Source organism: Lycium ferocissimum, chromosome 5 (assembly GCF_029784015.1).
Source record: "Lycium ferocissimum isolate CSIRO_LF1 chromosome 5, AGI_CSIRO_Lferr_CH_V1, whole genome shotgun sequence".
NCBI classification, from domain to species: domain Eukaryota; kingdom Viridiplantae; phylum Streptophyta; class Magnoliopsida; order Solanales; family Solanaceae; genus Lycium; species Lycium ferocissimum.
The window spans coordinates 17,360,447-17,379,368 of NC_081346.1; the positions used below are offsets into that span (position 1 = coordinate 17,360,447).

The following is an 18,922-nucleotide window of genomic DNA, read 5'->3' on the forward strand; positions in this document are numbered from 1 at the left end:
TATTCCAAATATTTTCCAAAATGACCCTTTTATACATATATACTTTTATACAAAGTTTTATATAAAGCTTTTATATTATCTACGATATCGTATAAACATTGTATGTAAATTAAATCATGTATACAAACATTCAGATGTAAATTAAAAACATGGCTATGTAAATATAATATTTTATGCTTGATTGTCTGTTATTAGAGAACTATCCGCATTTTTTTTATCTTATCATATAAGGAACGGAACGAGAAATCCTGAAAAACTCTATTTGCAGTGTCTCTCTGCCTCATAAACCCATCCGTATAAAATGTGAGACATATATATGAAACAACCCGCCAACAAAAAAACTACAAATATCTTCTCAATTCACAACAGCAAATACACAAACAAGCTCTCTACTTAGCTTCGATTCTGTATTCAATTCAAATCCCTACCATGTCAATAAGACAATTTTAGTGGCATGGCTTCATCTACAGCACTGCTTAGTATTGCTCCACCACAGTTTAACTCCACAACCAAATCAAAGGTACAAAGAAAAACCCCTTTATGTTGTTCTCTAGATTCCTCAAATTCTGCTACTATTACTACAACTAGTGTTAGTGAAGACAAAGATAATACTCCCAAGAAATTTACTTATAGTAAAGCTTCTCCATCTTCTAGATGGCCCCACTTGAAATTTACAGACACCCACCAAACTGTTCCCGTCCCTTCAATGAAAGATGTTGAATTTGATGTAAATATAGATAATTATGAGGGTAAGGAGGGAAAAATAATGGAGAAGGGAGAGGAATATTGGAACTTTCAATTGAATGATGAAACACAAGAGGTTTTGGGTAGGCCAAGTAGGACTAAAGCAAAGAAAATGACGAAACTTGCACTAAAAAGAGCGAAAGATTGGCGTAATAGGGTTCAGTTTTTAACTGATAAGATATTGGGGTTGAAATCTGAGGAGTTTGTAGCTGATGTGTTAGATGAAAAGATGGTGCAAATGACCCCAACTGATTTTTGTTTTGTGGTGAAATGGGTTGGTCAGTCTAGTTGGCAAAGGGCATTAGAGGTTTATGAATGGTTGAATCTCCGAAATTGGTATTCTCCGAATGCTAGAATGCTTGCAACGATACTCGCTGTGTTGGGTAAGGCGAATCAAGAAGCATTGGCTGTGGAGATCTTTATGCGGGCAGAGCAAAATATTGGGAACACAGTTCAAGTGTATAATTCAATGATGGGTGTTTATGCTCGAAATGGGAGGTTTTCGCGTGTTCAAGAGTTACTTGATTTAATGCATAAGCGGGGGCTTGAGCCGGATCTTGTGAGTTTTAATACGTTAATTAATGCACGTCTTAAATCAGGTCCTATGACACCGAACTTGGCGATTGAACTTCTTGATGAAGTGAGGAGTTCGGGTGTTCAACCTGATATAATAACTTATAACACTCTGATCAGTGCTTGCTCACGCGAATCAAATGTTGAGGAAGCTGTAAAAGTTTTTAATGATATGGAAAGTCATAGATGCCAACCTGATTTGTGGACGTATAATGCTATGATTTCAGTTTTCGGGAGATGTGGAATGGATGGTGAGGCTGCAAGGCTGTTCAGTGAACTGGTGGCAAATGGCTTTTATCCGGATGCAGTGACATATAATTCACTGCTTCATGCATTTGCTAAGCAGGGGAATATTGAGAAGGTTAAAGAAATCCGTGAAGAGATGGTGAACATGGGATTTGGAAAGGATGAAATGACTTATAATACCATCATCGACATGTACGGGAAACAAGGCCGGCATGACCTTGCATTGGAAGTCTATAGGGATATGATATCTTCTGGTCGAAGCCCTGATGTAGTTACATATACTATTCTTATTGACTCACTAGGGAAAGAGAATAAAATGGAAGAGGCTTCAAAAGTGATGTCTGAGATGCTAAATGCAGGGATAAAGCCAACAGTGAGAACTTACAGTGCCTTGATTTGTGGTTATGCAAAGGCAGGGAAGAGAGTTGATGCAGAAGATATGTTCAACTGCATGGTCCGTTCTGGAATTAAACCAGATCACTTGGCATACACAGTGATGTTGGACATGAATCTGAGGTCTGGTGAGACCAAAAAAGCAATGTTGTTGTATCATGATATGGTGCGCAGTGGATTCGCTCCTGATCTTGCTCTATACGAATTTATGCTCCGAGTTCTTGGAAGAGAAAATGAACAAGAAAATATCAAGGTTGTGGTTAAGGACTTGAAAGAGTTGGGTAATTTGAGTCCGCAATCCATTTTATCTGTACTTATTAAGGGTGAATGCTATGACTTTGCAGCCAAATTGTTGAGATTAGTTGTTGAAGAGGGTTCTGATTTTAATCATGATGACCTGTTGTCTATTTTGGGTTCATACAGTTCATCTGGGAAGATCTCAGAAGCTATAGAGTTGCTAAATTTTGTGAAGGAGCATGATTCCAGGTCCAAGAAGCTTATAACTGATGCCTCGATTGTTATTAACTGCAAAGCTCAAAATTTGAATGCTGCTTTGGATGAATACCGCGAAACAGGTGAAGATGATTCATATAATTTCAGTTTTTCTGTGTATGAGTCCCTCATCAAGTGTTGCGAGGAGGCTGAACAGTTTGCTGAAGCTTCTCAAATATTTTCTGATATGAGGGCCAGGGGTGTAGAACTTTCTCGGGATATTTGTGGAATCATGGCTGTCATTTACTGCAAGATGGGTTTTCCAGAAACAGCTCAATATTTGATTGACCAGGTGGGAGCAAATGGCATGACCCTTGGGGACACCTCAATTCATGTAAGTCTGATGGAGGCATATGGTAAGCTGAAAGAAGTTGAAAAGGCAGAGAGTGTTGTGGCAACTCTAGAACAGCGCTATGGTGTTGTGGGGAGGACGGCTTGGAATGCATTAATACAAGCTTATGCTTTAAGTGGTTTCTATGAGAAAGCTAGAGCTGTTTTCAATACCATGATGAGAAATGGTCCATCTCCTACGGTGGATACCATAAACAATCTCATGCAAGCGTTAATTGTTGATGGTAGATTAAACGAGCTGTATGTTCTGATTCAGGAACTACAAGATATGGGTTTTAAGATTAGTAAGAGTTCCATTCTTTTGATGCTCGAGGCATTTGCACAAGCTGGTAACATATTTGAAGTGAAGAAAATTTACCACGGAATGAGGGCTGCTGGGTATTTACCCACCATGCATCTTTATAGAGTTATAATCGGGTTACTGTCCAGGACAAAACAAGTGAGGGATGCTGAAGCCATGCTTTCTGAAATGGAGGAAGCTGGATTCAAGCCAGATCTTTCAATATGGAATTCACTGCTCAAGTTATATACTCGAATTGAAGATTTCAAGAAGACAGTGCACGTATACCAGAGAATTCAAGAAGCTGGACTCAAACCAGATCTGGATACTTACAATACTTTGATAATAATGTACTGTAGAGATCGTAGACCTCATGAAGCAATTTTGTTACTGCATGAGATGAAAAGGCTGGGTCTTTCTCCTGAGAGAGACACTTATAAAAGCCTGATTGCTGCATTTTGTAAGGAGCTGATGCTGGAACAAGCTGAGGAACTCTTTGAAAGCCTGAGGTCAGAAGGACATAACCTCGATCGTTCTTTTTATCACTTAATGATGAAAATGTATAGAAGCTCTGGGAATCATTCCAAGGCTGAAAAGCTAATAGAGAAGATGAAGGAATCAGGGGTGGAACCATCTGATGCTACGATGCATTTGCTGATGACTTCATATGGTACTTCAGGCCATCCAATGGAAGCTGAGAAAGTGCTGAATAGTCTGAAGTCGAATGGTGTAAATCTCAGTACTCTACAATATGGCTCTGTTATTGATGCCTATCTCAAGAGCAGAGATTACGATACTGGCCTTTTGAAGCTTAAGGAGATGATTGGGGAAGGTCTAGAACCAGATTACAGGATTTGGACTTGCTTTATCCGGGCCGCTAGTTTATGTGAATACATTACCGGAGCCAAAACTCTTTTAAATGCTGTCGCTGATACTGGTTTTAGTCTCCCTATCAGGCACAATTTGAATTTAATTTTCTTTTCATTATTCAGGAAACTTCTATTTTGTAGGTGTGTGGGTGTCTTTTCAGGGATTCCATTTCCTCACTTCAACTAACTGTTTGTCTCATATAAGCAGGTTTCTAACAGAGAACTCAGAGTCTCTGGTGTTGGACTTAGACTGCTACCTGGAGCAAATTGGAGCTGCAGAGGACAAAGCAGCATTGAATTTTGTAAATGCTTTGGAAGACCTGTTATGGGCGTTTGAACTCCGGGCCACAGCCTCATGGGTTTTTCAGCTGGCTATTAAAAGGAGCATTTACCATAATGATGTTTTCAGGTACATTGACTTGGCTTGCGACGTAATAGGGAAACCTATACTTGTAACTGCCGTGTATTCGATTTACAGCTTAGATATTCCACTTTTAAAAACTACATGGCATCTGGAAACCTCTTGACTTCATTCTTTTTGTTATTTGTTTTTTATGGAATATAGAAATCTTCCAGACGAAATTTGATTTGATTTGCACTTCTTACTCGAAGAATCTGATATCATTTGTTGAATATTTTGTTCATAATTGTCTCTTTCAAAGATTAAAATGCCAGTTTCTGCGTTCTACCTTTTCCTGAAATCCTTTAGGAGTTGTCTTGAAATCAGACTCAAATTCCTGTTGAAACTGCTGCTGTAGGATAACTATTAGATAAGGGTTTCTTAGGTAGACATTAGAGCACCCAAATGGTCGTTGGAACCCAATCTCCCCCACCCCCACATGGGGGGTCAAGAAACTTGGGTTCAAAGTGATTACCCAGGAATCCGGCGCTAAGGTAGGTTAAGGTTTCACTCTAGGCTTGCAGCTTATCTTTGGGGTTATTCCACCTAATCATATGTAGAACTGCTACAGTACACTCTCTGTAGCTGCTATTATTTACCTGCTACATTGAATGACACCTGTGCTACAACTTGACCTTTTTTCTTCTTTTTCCGGTGTCTACAACACAACCCTTTCTATTTCGATTCAGATATTATTAGTTAAAACTACGAGGAGGCGAAATCTAGGAGCAACTCCATCCAAAGGATTAACGCCAAACAGCATCTTTTTGCTTTATTTTTGGTGTAGATGGAACTTGTAAATGAGGCAGAATCATTCCGAGAGATGCTATCCCTACATGTTTAGAGAGGATATACTTTTGCTCCTCTGTACAGATTTCCAGCACCTTCTTCATGTTGTTATTAATAATACCTTACCATTTTTTAAAAAAAAGGGACCTGAAGTAGTTTTAGAACATTTAAAATTGTATGTTATTTTCTTCTATAAAAAAAGATTGTGAGTTATTTTTTGTTTCCTGTGCTTCGCACTTCAGGCATTTCGTTTTCTTTGTTTCTAGCTGATGGTCACTCTTTTGTTGTTTTGACTATTTCTATTATGCTTCTAATGGACTACTCTCTTTGTTTCCTTTTCTTACTGCTGGCCGTGCCACTATTTCTTTGAAAATTCATATGGACTGAAAGACAATCTTAAGAGTCCAAACAAATTTCTTTCTGCGCGACTGCCCCTTGACTTGATAGGGGAAGTAGAACATAGTAAATCCTTCTTTCTTTCACCAAAAGAATTTGAGTGGGTCCTACTCTTTTGAAATTTCATATGTAAGTCGCCATTTGGGTGAAGGAGTCTGCAGATTTTTCTTTGAATGGTAGACTCCTTTCTGCGCGACTGCCCCTTGACTTGATAGGGGAAGTAGAGCATAGTAAATCCTTCTTTCTTTCACCAAAAGAATTTGAGTGGGTCCTACTCTTTTGAAATTTCATATGTAAGTCGCCATTTGGGTGAAGGAGTCTGCAGATTTTTCTTTGAATGGTAGAATCCTTCAAATTCTCTTACGCAAGTCCTTGGAGAGATGACAGTTTCTTTATATTGTCTCTCCATTGAAGAGACTGTTTAAAATTGATGCTAGTTAATGTTGCATCAAAACCAAGATCAAGGAGGATCTGCATAAATATTTAGTCAAGATTGTGGCATGCATTTCAAGACAATCTTTTATTTGAAACTTTACTAGTTTAATTTGCATTTTTATCTAATTTTCTTTTGATGTTCATCTTATTCTGCAGGGTGGCTGACAAAGATTGGGGGGCCGACTTCAGGAAACTGTCTGCCGGTGCTGCTCTTGTTGGTCTCACTCTATGGCTTGACCATATGCAGGCAAAGTTTTCCTTTAAAAGCTTATGTTCCATGACAATATCCCAAAGAAAAATAACATTTTCTAGCTCTTTAAAGCTTCATATTTTCTATATAAAGATTCTTTTTCAATTAGGAGATTTGTGAACTAGCTCCTCTCTGCCGATTTCTATTGATGTGTTCCAAAGAAAATTGCTTAATTGCAGCATCATGGAATTTGGATTGTGATTAAATTCGCTGGTCTTATCAGCCAATCCCCACAGCTATATCTAACAAACTTGACATTCACTCAATTCCCTTTTTGTTCTTTGAGGGGATAAATCAAAGTCCTTTTGCCTTATAGTTGTAGCATTGCTTAATAAACTAGCAAATATTTTATTTATTTATGTCCTTGCTTGATTCTTGTTACAATCATTTCTTGATCGAAAAATAATAATTTATTCTACCAGTGAACAGAGCTTGACACAATCCTACTGTTTCTGCAGGATGCATCGTTGGAGGGCTTTCCTGAATCTCCAAAATCTGTTGTACTGATTACTGGTAAATCTGACTACAACAAAGTTTCTTTAAATAGTACAGTGAAGGCATACCTTTGGGAGATGGGTTCTCCATTTCTACCTTGTAAAACTCGGACTGGAATAGTTGTTGCAAAAGCTCATTCCTTAAGAATGTGGTTGAAGGATTCCCCATTTTGCTTAGATCTTGAGTTGAAAAATAGACCTAGCCTTCCGGAGATGAACTCAATGCAGCTTATTGAAGGATGTTTTATTAGACGTGGCCTTGTTCCTGCTTTCAAGGACATAAATGAAAGGCTTGGGCCAGTAAATCCGAGGAAGTTTGCGAGGCTTGCTTTGCTGTCAAATGAGAAGAGGGAGAAAGTTATTCAAGCTGACATTGACGGGAGAAGGGAAAAGTTAGCCAAGTTGAAGAGTACTGCGTTCACAAAGAGGAAGAATACAAAAAGCTTCAGGATGAACAAATTTGTCAGGGTGTCCGGTCCTACAAAATGATGGCTTTGCCTGAGAAATTGATGCTCTTGTCCTCTGCGGGATCAGAAGTTCCATAAATTCTGAGTGATATTGCATGTTAAGTTCCAGAATATAGTCTGAGAAACATTCTTTTCTTAGGATGAACGGTATAAATAGCTGACTGAGGAAGGAGCATGGGAGATGTCAGCGTCACAGCATATGCAAGTTTAATCAAGAGGAGATCAGATCACAAACTTCAAACAATTCCAGAGTTGCAAGGGAAATTCAATCATCAAATCTAACAGAAATCATATAGCAGTTTTCCCTTCAGACATTTCTTGCTGTCTGATTAAATAATGTCTGGAGCTACTCTCAGTAAGTTTCCCCACTGGTTCAACTCCCTCCCCTGCACCAGCCCCCACTCTCCAAATATGATCACAATAATCTTCTTCAACAAAGACTCCCATTTCCCCATTGTTTTGTATCACATGCATTCGAACTTTGCTTCCAAGTCTACTGCCAAATATTTTATCCGCCCAACTGCTCTTGTACATTAAGGAATTAATTAATTTTCTTTTACTCGCAGAGTTACTTATATCTAAGTTATCTGTGTATTTCTCATTAACGAGGATCACAACACGTATGGCCCCTAAATAGTGGTTGTCAACCTGATATATTGAGCCCATGAGAGTCTTGCCAGGTTGAATTGGATGGAGCTTGAGAAAGCCTCAAGGCCATGAGCTCAAGGAGTCTCTGCTTGCTTGTAAATTACTACCTGTCTACAGCACTGGTGTTGCCTGTGCAGATACTTTATCATGCTCTACACGACTACATGCAATGGTGAGTAGGTGAAGTCCCCATGCTATCTATGCAGCTCCAGCTTGCAGGTTATGCTTGGGGATAGAAAGTATAATTAAATGTTGGCAGGGGGGAGTACTAAATGTGCAGTTTTATCTTTGAGCCAAGTTTTGTATATTGCTCCCATGAAAAACAGTCCCCCTTTATGTGGTCAAAGAGAAAAGCAAACCTTGAAAGGAAATGTTCATTGATCTTTCGCAGTTCTTTTTATGTTATTTTATTCTTGTTTGCTATTTCATTCAAAGAGATCTCCTTCTCTTCTTATTTGCATTCATCTTAGGGACAAATAAGTGTATCTGGAAACTTGCTTAAGGTTGATCCATGCAATTTTCTCAACTTAAATGAAAATTCTCATTAAAGTTCCAATTTAGTCCCTCAAGAATGTCAGATAAGGTGCGGTTTTGTGTTGGTTGTAATTGGTAACTCCGATGGCCAGAAGGATTTTGTTGCTTATAAATTGTAACTCTGTAAGAGTACATCATGAAGGTCCAGTTACACGTACATAACTAAAAGCTTTTCGAATTATGAGATTCAAGACATTTATGCAGTTAGCTCTGTTTGCGCTATCAACTTATTAGTAGCTACCACGTATCTCAGTGTCCCCATTGGGGTGCAGAAACTTGTAAAAGCAATTGGTCTTCCACTAAAATAACATCCTTCTACCCTTAATTGAATGTCACGGGGAAGTTGGGAATGTATTTTTTTTTGTTGTTAAAAAGCATTAATCCTATTAATAAGCTTTACGCGGCGCAAATTCAGATTAGTTCTACGATACCAAATGATTAAAAAATAGCAACTGGCCGAGTTTGCCTTTCTGGAAAGTTTCGTCATCAACTATCGAAATTGTTAAAGGTTTATTTTGGGGGTATTAAAACCACTCATTATATAAGTATTTCTTTTTATTCTAAAAATATCCTCAAGGTCAGATAAATAGAGAAAACGACTGCGACGTGCACTGCGACGTGCGACTTTGTAAATACAACCGGCCTACTTGTGGCTGGGTTTGAAAATATTGAATGATTGAATGCAATTAAAAGTTGACCAATTATGATACATTATCCTCAAACAATATATAACATCATCATCTTCATCACTCAATGAAAATTAATTTGTTATCATTACTGACGGTTGCTCATTGACTCACAAAACCTTATTATTATTCATTTTGTTAAAGTACTAGTAATAGTTAGTACTTTAAATCCATTTACTTCTAATTAATTATTCTATCAATTTTAATTTATAATCTGCTATGGTGCTAAATTCTTTTACATAATTAACAGGAGACTATAACAGGAAATTAAATTACTAAAAGATATTTGACCTGAGGATTAATAGATGTTTAACTGGATCAAAATTGCTGCGAGATCCTTGCCATTCGTAGGATTGTAAGCTTCTCGGAACTAACCTATCTGAAAACAATAGAGCTGACTACTAAGTTCAAGAGCTCTTAAAAATAGTGGATTCACCCTTGATGTTTAGGCTAAATCTAATATTGAAACTTTTAAAATCAAATATTAAAGTGAGTATTATCAGTTAACGTGTTTTCTTGATATAGAAATATAGACTATTTTTGTCAAGCTTTTTGGAAGTAAAAAATGTTCATTTTAAAGAGTTGAGATGTTTGGTCAAGCTCTTAGGTAAAATATACATGTTCTTGAGTCATTTTTCGGAAACTGAAAAAGGTAGCTTCTCCTCCGAAGCACCTTTGAAACTTTATTCAAACACAAATTATTGTTCTAATATTAACAAAAATATTTTTCAAATTAATTAATTAAACAAAAGCTACTATTTTCCAAAAATTTCTGGTTGGAAAAGCACTTTTTTCAAAATACACAAATTTTAAACGTTTGGCCACACAACTAATAATATACAAATATATATTTTATATTTACTAATTTGGTATAAATATTTAGTGGAAGCTAAGCTTTTTCCAAATTAAAGTATGCTACGATGTGGCGTCAGTGACCAACATTCTTCCGTCTACAAGGAAAGGGAGAAGTTAAAAAAAAAAAAAAAAAGGAAAACAAATACTACTAGTAAAGTCTAAGCAAGAACGGATAATACCAACAACTCAAGTGGCGGAGTTAAATTAAGGGGTTCAAAATATAAAAAAGTAAACACATAAAGAAGTCAAAGGAGTTCAACATGCACTATATATACATTAAAAATAATTTTAATCATATATAAATAATTTAATTTCCGCCTAAAGGGTTCGGATGAACCTCCTTGGCCCTTCCTCCCTCCGTCCCTGTGAACGAGGTTGTCCTCCACTCTTAATCAGAGTTCTTGAGTTCGAACTCTGGGTTTGAAAAAAATTCTATTAAGAAGCGTTTCCCTCTTAAATGGATCTTAAGTTGCGCGAATTCAGATTATTTAGGCCTCCAATGGGGGTATCGAGCACTGAGAAACCAAAAAAAAAAAAGGATAATTAAATCTGTTTTATGTTAATTTTTATGTAATTGAGTTCTAAAAGGGATATGGAGAACTGAAAAATCGGAGAAAAATTAAATCCTTTTCCTAATATTTTTTTAAAAAAGTTGGAGACCAAAAACAACCAATCTTGAGATCCAGTTGACGACAGCACACGTCAGCAAACCAATTTAGAATCTCAATAATTTAGTAGTTGAATTCAGATCACACTAATACACCATTAATTTCCTTACCAAAACAAGGGAATATAAGCATCTAACAAAAAGAATCATGCAACTCCCTTAAATCCTTATCATAGGATCCAAAAAAACAAGAACCCAAAAAAAAAATGGCAACAGGCAATGCATATCTTGGTTCATTAAAACAAAGTTTTCATGAACAAACAAACAAACAAAGATTACTATCCAATAAAGGGTACTCAGAGTTAGGTGTAGGTGGTGCATCTTATACAGAAAACGAGAATTTTCTACAACGTCTGCGTTATGGAGTTTATCAGTACTTTAACAATGTTAAACAAGCTGCAATTAAAGCAGTTCAAATGGGTCGTAATGATCCAAGAAAGATTATCTTTTCTGCTAAAGTGGGTTTTGCTCTTGCACTTGTTTCCATCCTTATTTTCTTTAAAGAACCACTTCCTTATATTGGTAAACATTCCATTTGGGCGATACTTACTGTTGTCGTCGTGTTTGAATTCAGTATAGGTACGTAAGATTTTTTTTTTTTTTTTTTTGCATCAAATTTGCAGCTTTTTTACTCTTCCTGTTTCCTCGATTTATGTGATAAGATTCGAACTATGAGTCTGTTTGGATTGACTTATTTTAGGTTTTTTTTAAGCCAAAATAACTTATGTGTCACTTTTTGCTTATCGAGATTTAACAACAACAACATAACCAGTGTAATGTAATCCCACCAGGTGAGGTCTGGGGAGGGTAGAGAGTAGGCAGACCTTACCCCTACCATGTAATGGCAGATGGGTTGTTTCAGATAGACCCCCAACTCAAGGAGAGAAAAAAGACCAGCAGTAATAATAGTTTTCGCTTATTGAGATTCAAACTTTGTAAATTTTGACCAACATTTTAAAACATATTTTTTTTTCGTCGTACGGACATGAGAATAATTGCAACTTAGTTTTTTTCGTATAGTTTTTGAATATATAAATTTTAATTTTATAATATTGAGTTGATCGAATCTAACTTAGCTTCAAAGATTTGTCAAATTAAATCTCGAGAAATGGAAAAGTGCCACATAAATTGGGACGGAGGGAGTATATGTTTTGTTCAAGGGAAGGAAAGGGTTATTGCTGATTTGAGATTATTATAAATTTAATGTGTAGGTGCGACACTTAGCAAAGGATTTAACAGGGCTTTGGGGACATTATCTGCTGGAGGATTAGCTTTGGGCATTGCTGAACTGTCTCTTATGGCTGGAGAATGTCAAGAGATTGTGATTGTGATCAGTGTATTTATTGCAGGTTTGGTTTCAATATTAGTATTTAGTTTACTCCAAGAATATCATAGAAATTTTATAATTGGTTTATTTATGAATCTTGATGAAAAAGGTTATGTATCCATTTTGTTTCTAATTTTATCTTGTTTTCTCTGCTTCTCTTTACTAGCTTAGAGATTGTAAAAGTAAAGTGAGCATCAACTAGCCTATTGATTTAGCTAGAAACTTGGTCAAAACAGTAAGTGATTGAATACTTTTGCATTATTAGTTAATAAATTTAAAAACAAAAGACAAATTGGACAAAAAATGGAAGTTTGACAATATGTCAAGTTTCCAATTTTGATGAAACTTGAGCACATGATTCGTGTCTCTCCGTTAATTAGGGTTCAATTCTTGAACTGTTCAATGCAACGTGAATATTACTTAATTTATGCTCTTAATAGATTTCATGACTTCAGAATATTGAAGGGGGCAAAAGGCCAAAATATCATAATCATGGCATGAAGGCAGCAGCTTATGCATAAAGGCGTGAACTTGCTTCTTCATATAATGTTTATAGTAGAAGTTAAATTTGCAGTTATATTGCTTTTCTCACTTTCTGCTTGGGGTAGATTTTTTTTTGGAAACTTAAGTTAGAAGGATCTTTGAATAAAGGTGATGAACAAGGAAAGTAATATAGAGAGGATCTTCTTCCAGCGTGGAAACTGGGTGACATGAAAAAAAAGAAGAAATTGAAAAATCTGACCTAATAACTCCTCAAAATAAGCTCCTACATTAGGTGCAAAGCCGCAACTAAAGCTTCATTTGATAACTATGTAGACAAAAGCCTAATTCTTCACTCTTGAATTGAGTGAACCTTTTGAAACATATATGCTCCTCAGGTTCTAACTTCGTAGAAGAAGAATTAACCACTCAGTATCCTTGATAGAATGCTTAGATTCAATAGCTTACTGAAGAACGTTGCATTAACATAGATTTCAAGACAATCACACATATCTATTACACTGGTTGAAACTTCAAAGTAAAGGAAAGCGTTTTTCAGCTTTTCTCACCTCACGTACCTTACGCATCGATATTACAACCAGAATCACCATTTTTCTTCTTGTATCATTTATAAGTGTTAAATGAGCCATCGAGAGGAAGAGTTTACTTGATTACTACATGGGATAGAAGCTAATAAAGCCATTTACTATATATGTTCCAAGGCTAATTATCCTAATCTGTAACCTCTCCGTCTTGCTCCCATAATAAATAACATACACACACACACACTCTCTCTCTATTTCCTTGTATGTTTTGGTGAAAATATGCATGTATATATTTTTCGGAGGAAACAATTTCTATACTACGCTAATCTCTACATTCTCTCTTCCATTCAGGATTTTGCGCGACTTATTTGAAACTGTATCCTGCACTGAAGCAATATGAATATGGATTCCGGGTCTTCTTATTGACATATTGTATAGTGCTAGTATCGGGGACTTCAGATTTTGTTAATACAGCTGTTTCTCGATTGTTGCTAATTGGGGTTGGAGCTGCTGTTTGTTTGCTTATAAATGTCTGCCTCTTCCCCATTTGGGCTGGTGAAGATTTGCACAAGTTGGTGGTGAAAAATTTTAACGGTGTCGCTACTTCTTTGGAAGGTGAAGATTCTTTCATCTGTTATCTTTAATTTTGTCTTGGGACATAACATAAACCTGATAACCTGATATTCTTGACTGATATCTGCCTTGCTTCTTTTTTAGGTTGTGTCAATGACTATTTGCAATGTCTTGAATACGATAGGATACCATCAAAAATTCTTCTTTACCAGGCATCCGATGATCCTATCTACAGTGGTTACAGGGCTGCTGTAGAGTCCACCAGCCAAGAAGAGTCTCTGGTAAACCTATGTTGCTATTGATGCTTAACTGTGAATATGCGCAGTTTCCTTCATTCCAAATTGAATGTCCTATTCTGGCACTATATTAGGCTAAGGTCTGGAAGTGTTCAACTTTAAATAGGTAACATGTGGAGGCTGGTAAGTTTTCTGTATTAGAGAAATTGAAGAATAAAGGTAGAGCACATGTAACTTAATAGAGTAGCTTTACGTTATTTTGGATGGAAAGAGAAAAAAGATGAATTTGGACATTCATATGGGATGGTGGAAGAATACCTATTTTCTCGGGTTGCTAATTTTAGCATCCTTGTTCAGTTAGCTTTTGCTGTGTGGGAACCCCCTCATGGACGTTACAGAATGCTCAAGTATCCTTGGGGTGAATATGTTAAAGTCAGTGGTGCATTAAGGCACTGTGCTTTCATGGTCATGGCAATGCATGGGTGCATGCTTTCGGAAATACAGGTATGGTTTTTTCTAATCTTCTTTAACTTAGCTAAAGCAATAGGCAGCGTAGATTCTTTTATTATTCTATATTCCATAAATTTGAAGCCTAACTCATATCTGCCACTTCTTCTTTTTTTCGTTTTTAGAATGATATGGAATTAGGCAGCTTATGAATAAATAGGTATAGTTTAGATGTCTATGAGAGAAGTACGTCAATTAATCAGCATATGCATAGGAGAGAAGTACTTAAATTAATCAGCATACTCGACCTGTGCAGTTCTACATAACTTTTTTTTATAACGGTGGTGTGCCAGTTAGCTTACATGCACCTCGACTATTCCACCAGGCCTGCTACCTCTCACCAGCGTAGGTACTGGGTAACTTTGCCCACCAACATTTAGACATATACGAAAAAATCACCTAGCATGTTAGATTTGTACCCTAGTCTCCAAGGTTTTCACCCACTCCATTGACCGCTAGACCACACCCTTGGTTGCAGTTTCACACAAACAGATACATAGGAACTATACTAAAGTTAGTACCTGTCAAGGGTTTGCCCTCCCTCTATGGGTTAAACATAAAGGTGTGCACAGAACTATTTAATAATTTCTTCATCAGATGAAAACTCAATTGATTCTTCAGTACTGAATGTTTTCCAAATTGTAGACATTAGTTAAGTAAGTATGTTGACAGGGTTCATTTATTTAACTAACCTATTTGGGGATAAGAAGTAAGAACTCAACCGTGGAACTGCAGTTCTGGTCTGCTATTTCATAAAGTGTTCAGAGTTTGCTCCTGTTTTAATAATTTTACAGAGTAGTCAAATATCGACTATAAGTTTTTTTGTGGCATCACAAAGATAAACACCATCAGGGCCGGCTCGACCATAAGGCAAGTAAAGCCATGGCTTGGGGCCCAACTTTTTGAGGACCCCATTTTTCCTAAAAATTATTATATATATATATCTATATATATATACAAATTTCCCGCTTTTACTATTCTTATTATTAAATATTCTAATTCCGTACTATTTTAATATGCTTTGCCTTGCGCCTAAGGTCTATGGGAAATAACCTCTCTACCTCCCAAGGTAGGGGTAAGGTCTGCGTACACACTATCCTCCCCAAATCCCACTTATGAGATTACCTGAGTATGTTTTTTTAAATGTTCGAATTCCAAAAAAGAGATATATATATTTTGAAATAAATAATTAAATCTCAAAAAGGGCCCCTAGATAGCCATATTATCAATTGAAAAGGATTTGTTAGAACAAATAGACTATAAAACAGTAGTTAATGACTTCACATCTAAAACAGCTTGAAAAGTATACTTTAAATGAAATATATATACAACGATCTTTCATTTCTTAAAAACAAATTAGGCCTCTCTGTGAAGTTTGGCTTTAGGCCCCCGATCTTGTTGAGCCGGCTATCAACACCATGCCACTGGATTGTTTAATAAATAAATTTAAGAATTACTTACTGAAAGTAGATGCCCATCTTAGATCCAAAGATAAGTTGAGGAGATTTTAAACCTTGAAGCTGGTTGAATCTTAGGTCGAACGTTTGGCCTTTAATACAAACACCAAGGCACTGAGGCTTTTCGCTTCTTGAGAGTGGCAGGAAAACGGAAACCTAACGGAGGGGTGGAATCAATAACGGCTAGCTACGCCAAATCCTTAATTTGAGGATATATATTTTATGCTATTTATGGAATTAAATAAGTAGTAGTAATAAATAAGTTACTACTTTCTTTGGATCTTGGGAGGATACGAGAATCGAATCCGCATAGCAAAGTGATACATAAATTACTAACAAAGATATGAATGAATGTTTTAATGATCAGGGCTAATAAGTTAAAAATTTAGTATAAGCAAACCAGTCACTCAATACTTTGAACTAGATCTTGACATCTGAATTAGAAATTTGAACTGGTTGAGCTTTTACTCTTATATTACATATGTAATTTTTCTTTTACCCTTCATTAGCACCTTTCTTCGCTAAAGCTCATGCTTTAATTGCACTTTGTACTTAATGCCCTATGTACTTAATGCCCTACCTGGTCGTGGGGCTTTTCACCTTTGATACTTCTGGCTGAGATTATCGATTAAGCATCATTTCTGAATGCCAGCTTGGCTGAACCCTTGCATTTTGGCTGTAACCTTCCCTTCTGTTATTTAGCAAATTTTCTTTTTTGCAATAAGTGTCCTAAAAATGTTGAGATGACCTTTATCCGTTAGTGACATCCTTTTGCTTCCTAAACTGTTTGAAGGAAGCTTATAAAGAAGTATTTATGCAGATAACCTCTTAACGTCAACTTCAACTAAGTAACATGACACAAAAATTTCCTCTAGCTTGATGGAAGTTCACCAAGCAATGCTCTGATCTCGAAGGAGTTTTGTCCAACTATGTCATCTCACAAATCGCATTAAATTTGGCTATTGATTCAAAATATGAAAGTGACCTTATAAATACAATTTTCAGATTCTCTACTTAATAGACATAATATACATGTTATATCCATTTTAATATCTTTTCCTCTCTTTTTTTTTTTTTTTTTTTTGATCAAGTAAATGTCTTTTCTTTGACACCAGTGACAGCTAGCTGCATGAAATATATAAGACTGATCTTGCAGCTATATTTCCTGTTTGAACTTGTTATGGTCCTGTTCTTGATTTTAGATTAAAAAGATTAAGAATTTATGCTCTCTTTGTGCAATTTCTTTTTTCTTGTAGGCAGCATCTGAATTGAGGCGGACTTTTATGAAGGAGATTCAGAGAGTTGGGACTGAAGGAGCCAAAGTGATACGGCAGCTTGGAGAGAAAGTAGAAAAGATGGAGAAACTAAGCCCTGGAGACCCTCTCAACGAAGTTCATGAGGCTGCTGAGGATCTCCAATTGCTGATTGACCAAAAATCTTATCTTTTAGTTAATGCAGAGAATTGGGAAAGTTCAAAAAGACCTAAGAAGTTTGAAGATCCTGAACGCCTTCAAGAACTGAAGGACAATGAACCTAAACCCATGGTAATTAACTCCCTCAGTGAAGCAACTCTCCATCTAAGGTCTGCTCACACGTTGAAACACATGGATACTCTTAATCCAAATGTAAGCGTCAACTTTTCTACTTCACAATGGGGTTCCTCAGCAGATGTGTTTGCGCAGCAGACAATGTGGCCTTCACGGCTTTCACTTATTGGAGATGTGATTTTAAACGAACGTGAAGTACGGACTTTTGAAAGTGCTAGTACGTTGTCACTGGCAACATTTACTTCCTTGTTGATTGAGTTTGTTGCAAGACTCCAGAATCTTGTAAGTGCATTTCAAGTGCTCAGTGAGAAGGCAAAATTTAAGGAACCTGTAGATGCATCTGATACAAAAGAGGCACCTACTCTTTGAGGCAGGTTAAGGCTTGGAATGAAATCTGCTTTTTTGAAGTTAGCAATGTTTTGAGATGATTATATTAAGAGTTGTAGAAATGTCAAGGACAGATTTCTGTTCTGCAGCATGTTTTCGGAGACTGTATGAGCTGTGAATCCAGGAGATAAAGATTTCCTTGACCCAAAAAGTGTATTAGTGCGTGAAGTTACATGTACATTAAGATTTATATTTGTTTCTGATGAATCCATAAAGCATGCAAGATTTTTAAAGAACATTAGCTGGATAATATGGCCTTGTTATGATATTCAGATTGCATCACTAAAAGATGCTTTAAGAATGACCTGCGTGGATTCTGAAGTAATTTGCCAAGTTATAGAAGTTGCCATTCTAACCATCTTCTTTATTGGAAGTTTGTGTTTTAAACACCCTAAAAGGAGATGAGAAAGAAATTACCACCATACATAACATTAATGTGTAACTTTATTAGTGTGAATTATAAACTAAGGTAGCAGCTTCTTTTATACATTCACAGTTTACACAATCATACATTACCCTGAGAGCTATGAACAACTATTACACAATGCTCGACCCGTGCTAGAAGTTGTTTGGAGCTAAGCAAAAGCATGGTACCTTTTTAGCATCAACATAATTCAAGTGAATAGCACTCTCAAAACCCTAAAATGCAGCAAAATGCTGTCACTGTACTTCCCATTTCCAAAATGTAGAACTATTCAAGTTTATACAATCACCAGTGTTTTCCGATGAAAACGGATAATCAGTTAGGGATTTGTATTTCAAGGGTTTAAAGACAAGTGGGTCGTATCCAATCTTGGAACTCACCTTTCGGGTGTCATGATTACGAGAGTTAGATTTAAAGAACCTAGCATAAAAAATAAGAAATCAAGCATCTCAAGAATAATCGGTGTGCCCGGATCTATTGTTTTTGAGAGAAAAAATAAGGAATATGTTATAAGAGATGAGATGGATGTCCCTTAGCTACATGATAAGTAATCTATATAGAAACCAAAACAAGATTTTTCAACCCTAACAGTCCGCTGATGTGACCCAATGTACCCCCACGTGCTTCTCTGTCACAGTGCACTGATCGAGATTTGTTGATATGACCTGAGTAGGTGGAAGTGGGTGCCAGCTGTGGAGATCCTCCCGGTCTCTCCGAGCTCCGGGTTGCGGAAACTATCCCGGGCACGGATTTTACCCAATACAGATAGTCCCCCACTTTCCGGTCCTCTATGAACATGAGACCGGAAAGTGGAAGAGCCAGGCCTCTTCAAATTTCACGCGGGAAATTAGCGAACGTCGCGACTCCCTT

At 36.7% G+C, this 18,922-nt stretch overlaps 2 protein-coding genes across 2 annotated transcripts; both read left to right on the plus strand.

Annotated features, from left to right (window-relative positions):
• Positions 1-443: 443 nt before the first annotated feature.
• Positions 444-7,655, plus strand: LOC132056287 (pentatricopeptide repeat-containing protein At3g18110, chloroplastic). Its single transcript, XM_059448410.1, has 4 exons — positions 444-4,035; positions 4,157-4,357; positions 6,125-6,215; positions 6,677-7,655. Exons 1-4 carry the CDS (start codon positions 455-457, stop codon positions 7,199-7,201), a joined length of 4,398 nt encoding a protein of 1,465 aa, XP_059304393.1. The 5' UTR covers positions 444-454; the 3' UTR covers positions 7,202-7,655.
• A 2,916-nt stretch (positions 7,656-10,571) lies between these two features.
• On the plus strand, positions 10,572-17,896 carry LOC132056288 (aluminum-activated malate transporter 4-like). Its single transcript, XM_059448411.1, has 6 exons — positions 10,572-11,148; positions 11,781-11,918; positions 13,273-13,536; positions 13,639-13,775; positions 14,088-14,234; positions 16,951-17,896. Exons 1-6 carry the CDS (start codon positions 10,776-10,778, stop codon positions 17,608-17,610), a joined length of 1,719 nt encoding a protein of 572 aa, XP_059304394.1. The 5' UTR covers positions 10,572-10,775; the 3' UTR covers positions 17,611-17,896.
• Positions 17,897-18,922: the final 1,026 nt, after the last annotated feature.

Bases quoted from the DNA above. Each gene is read 5' to 3' on its own strand.
- LOC132056288 (XM_059448411.1), top strand. From the start codon at position 10,776: ATGGCAACAGGCAATGCATATCTTGGTTCATTAAAACAAAGTTTTCAT. The intron at 11,919-13,272 runs GTTTGGTTTCAA...TCTTCCATTCAG, and splicing joins GATCAGTGTATTTATTGCAG to GATTTTGCGCGACTTATTTG. The intron at 14,235-16,950 runs GTATGGTTTTTT...TTTTTCTTGTAG, and splicing joins GCATGCTTTCGGAAATACAG to GCAGCATCTGAATTGAGGCG.
- LOC132056287 (XM_059448410.1), top strand. From the start codon at position 455: ATGGCTTCATCTACAGCACTGCTTAGTATTGCTCCACCACAGTTTAAC. The intron at 4,036-4,156 runs GCACAATTTGAA...TCATATAAGCAG, and splicing joins GGTTTTAGTCTCCCTATCAG to GTTTCTAACAGAGAACTCAG. The intron at 4,358-6,124 runs GTACATTGACTT...CTTATTCTGCAG, and splicing joins TACCATAATGATGTTTTCAG to GGTGGCTGACAAAGATTGGG.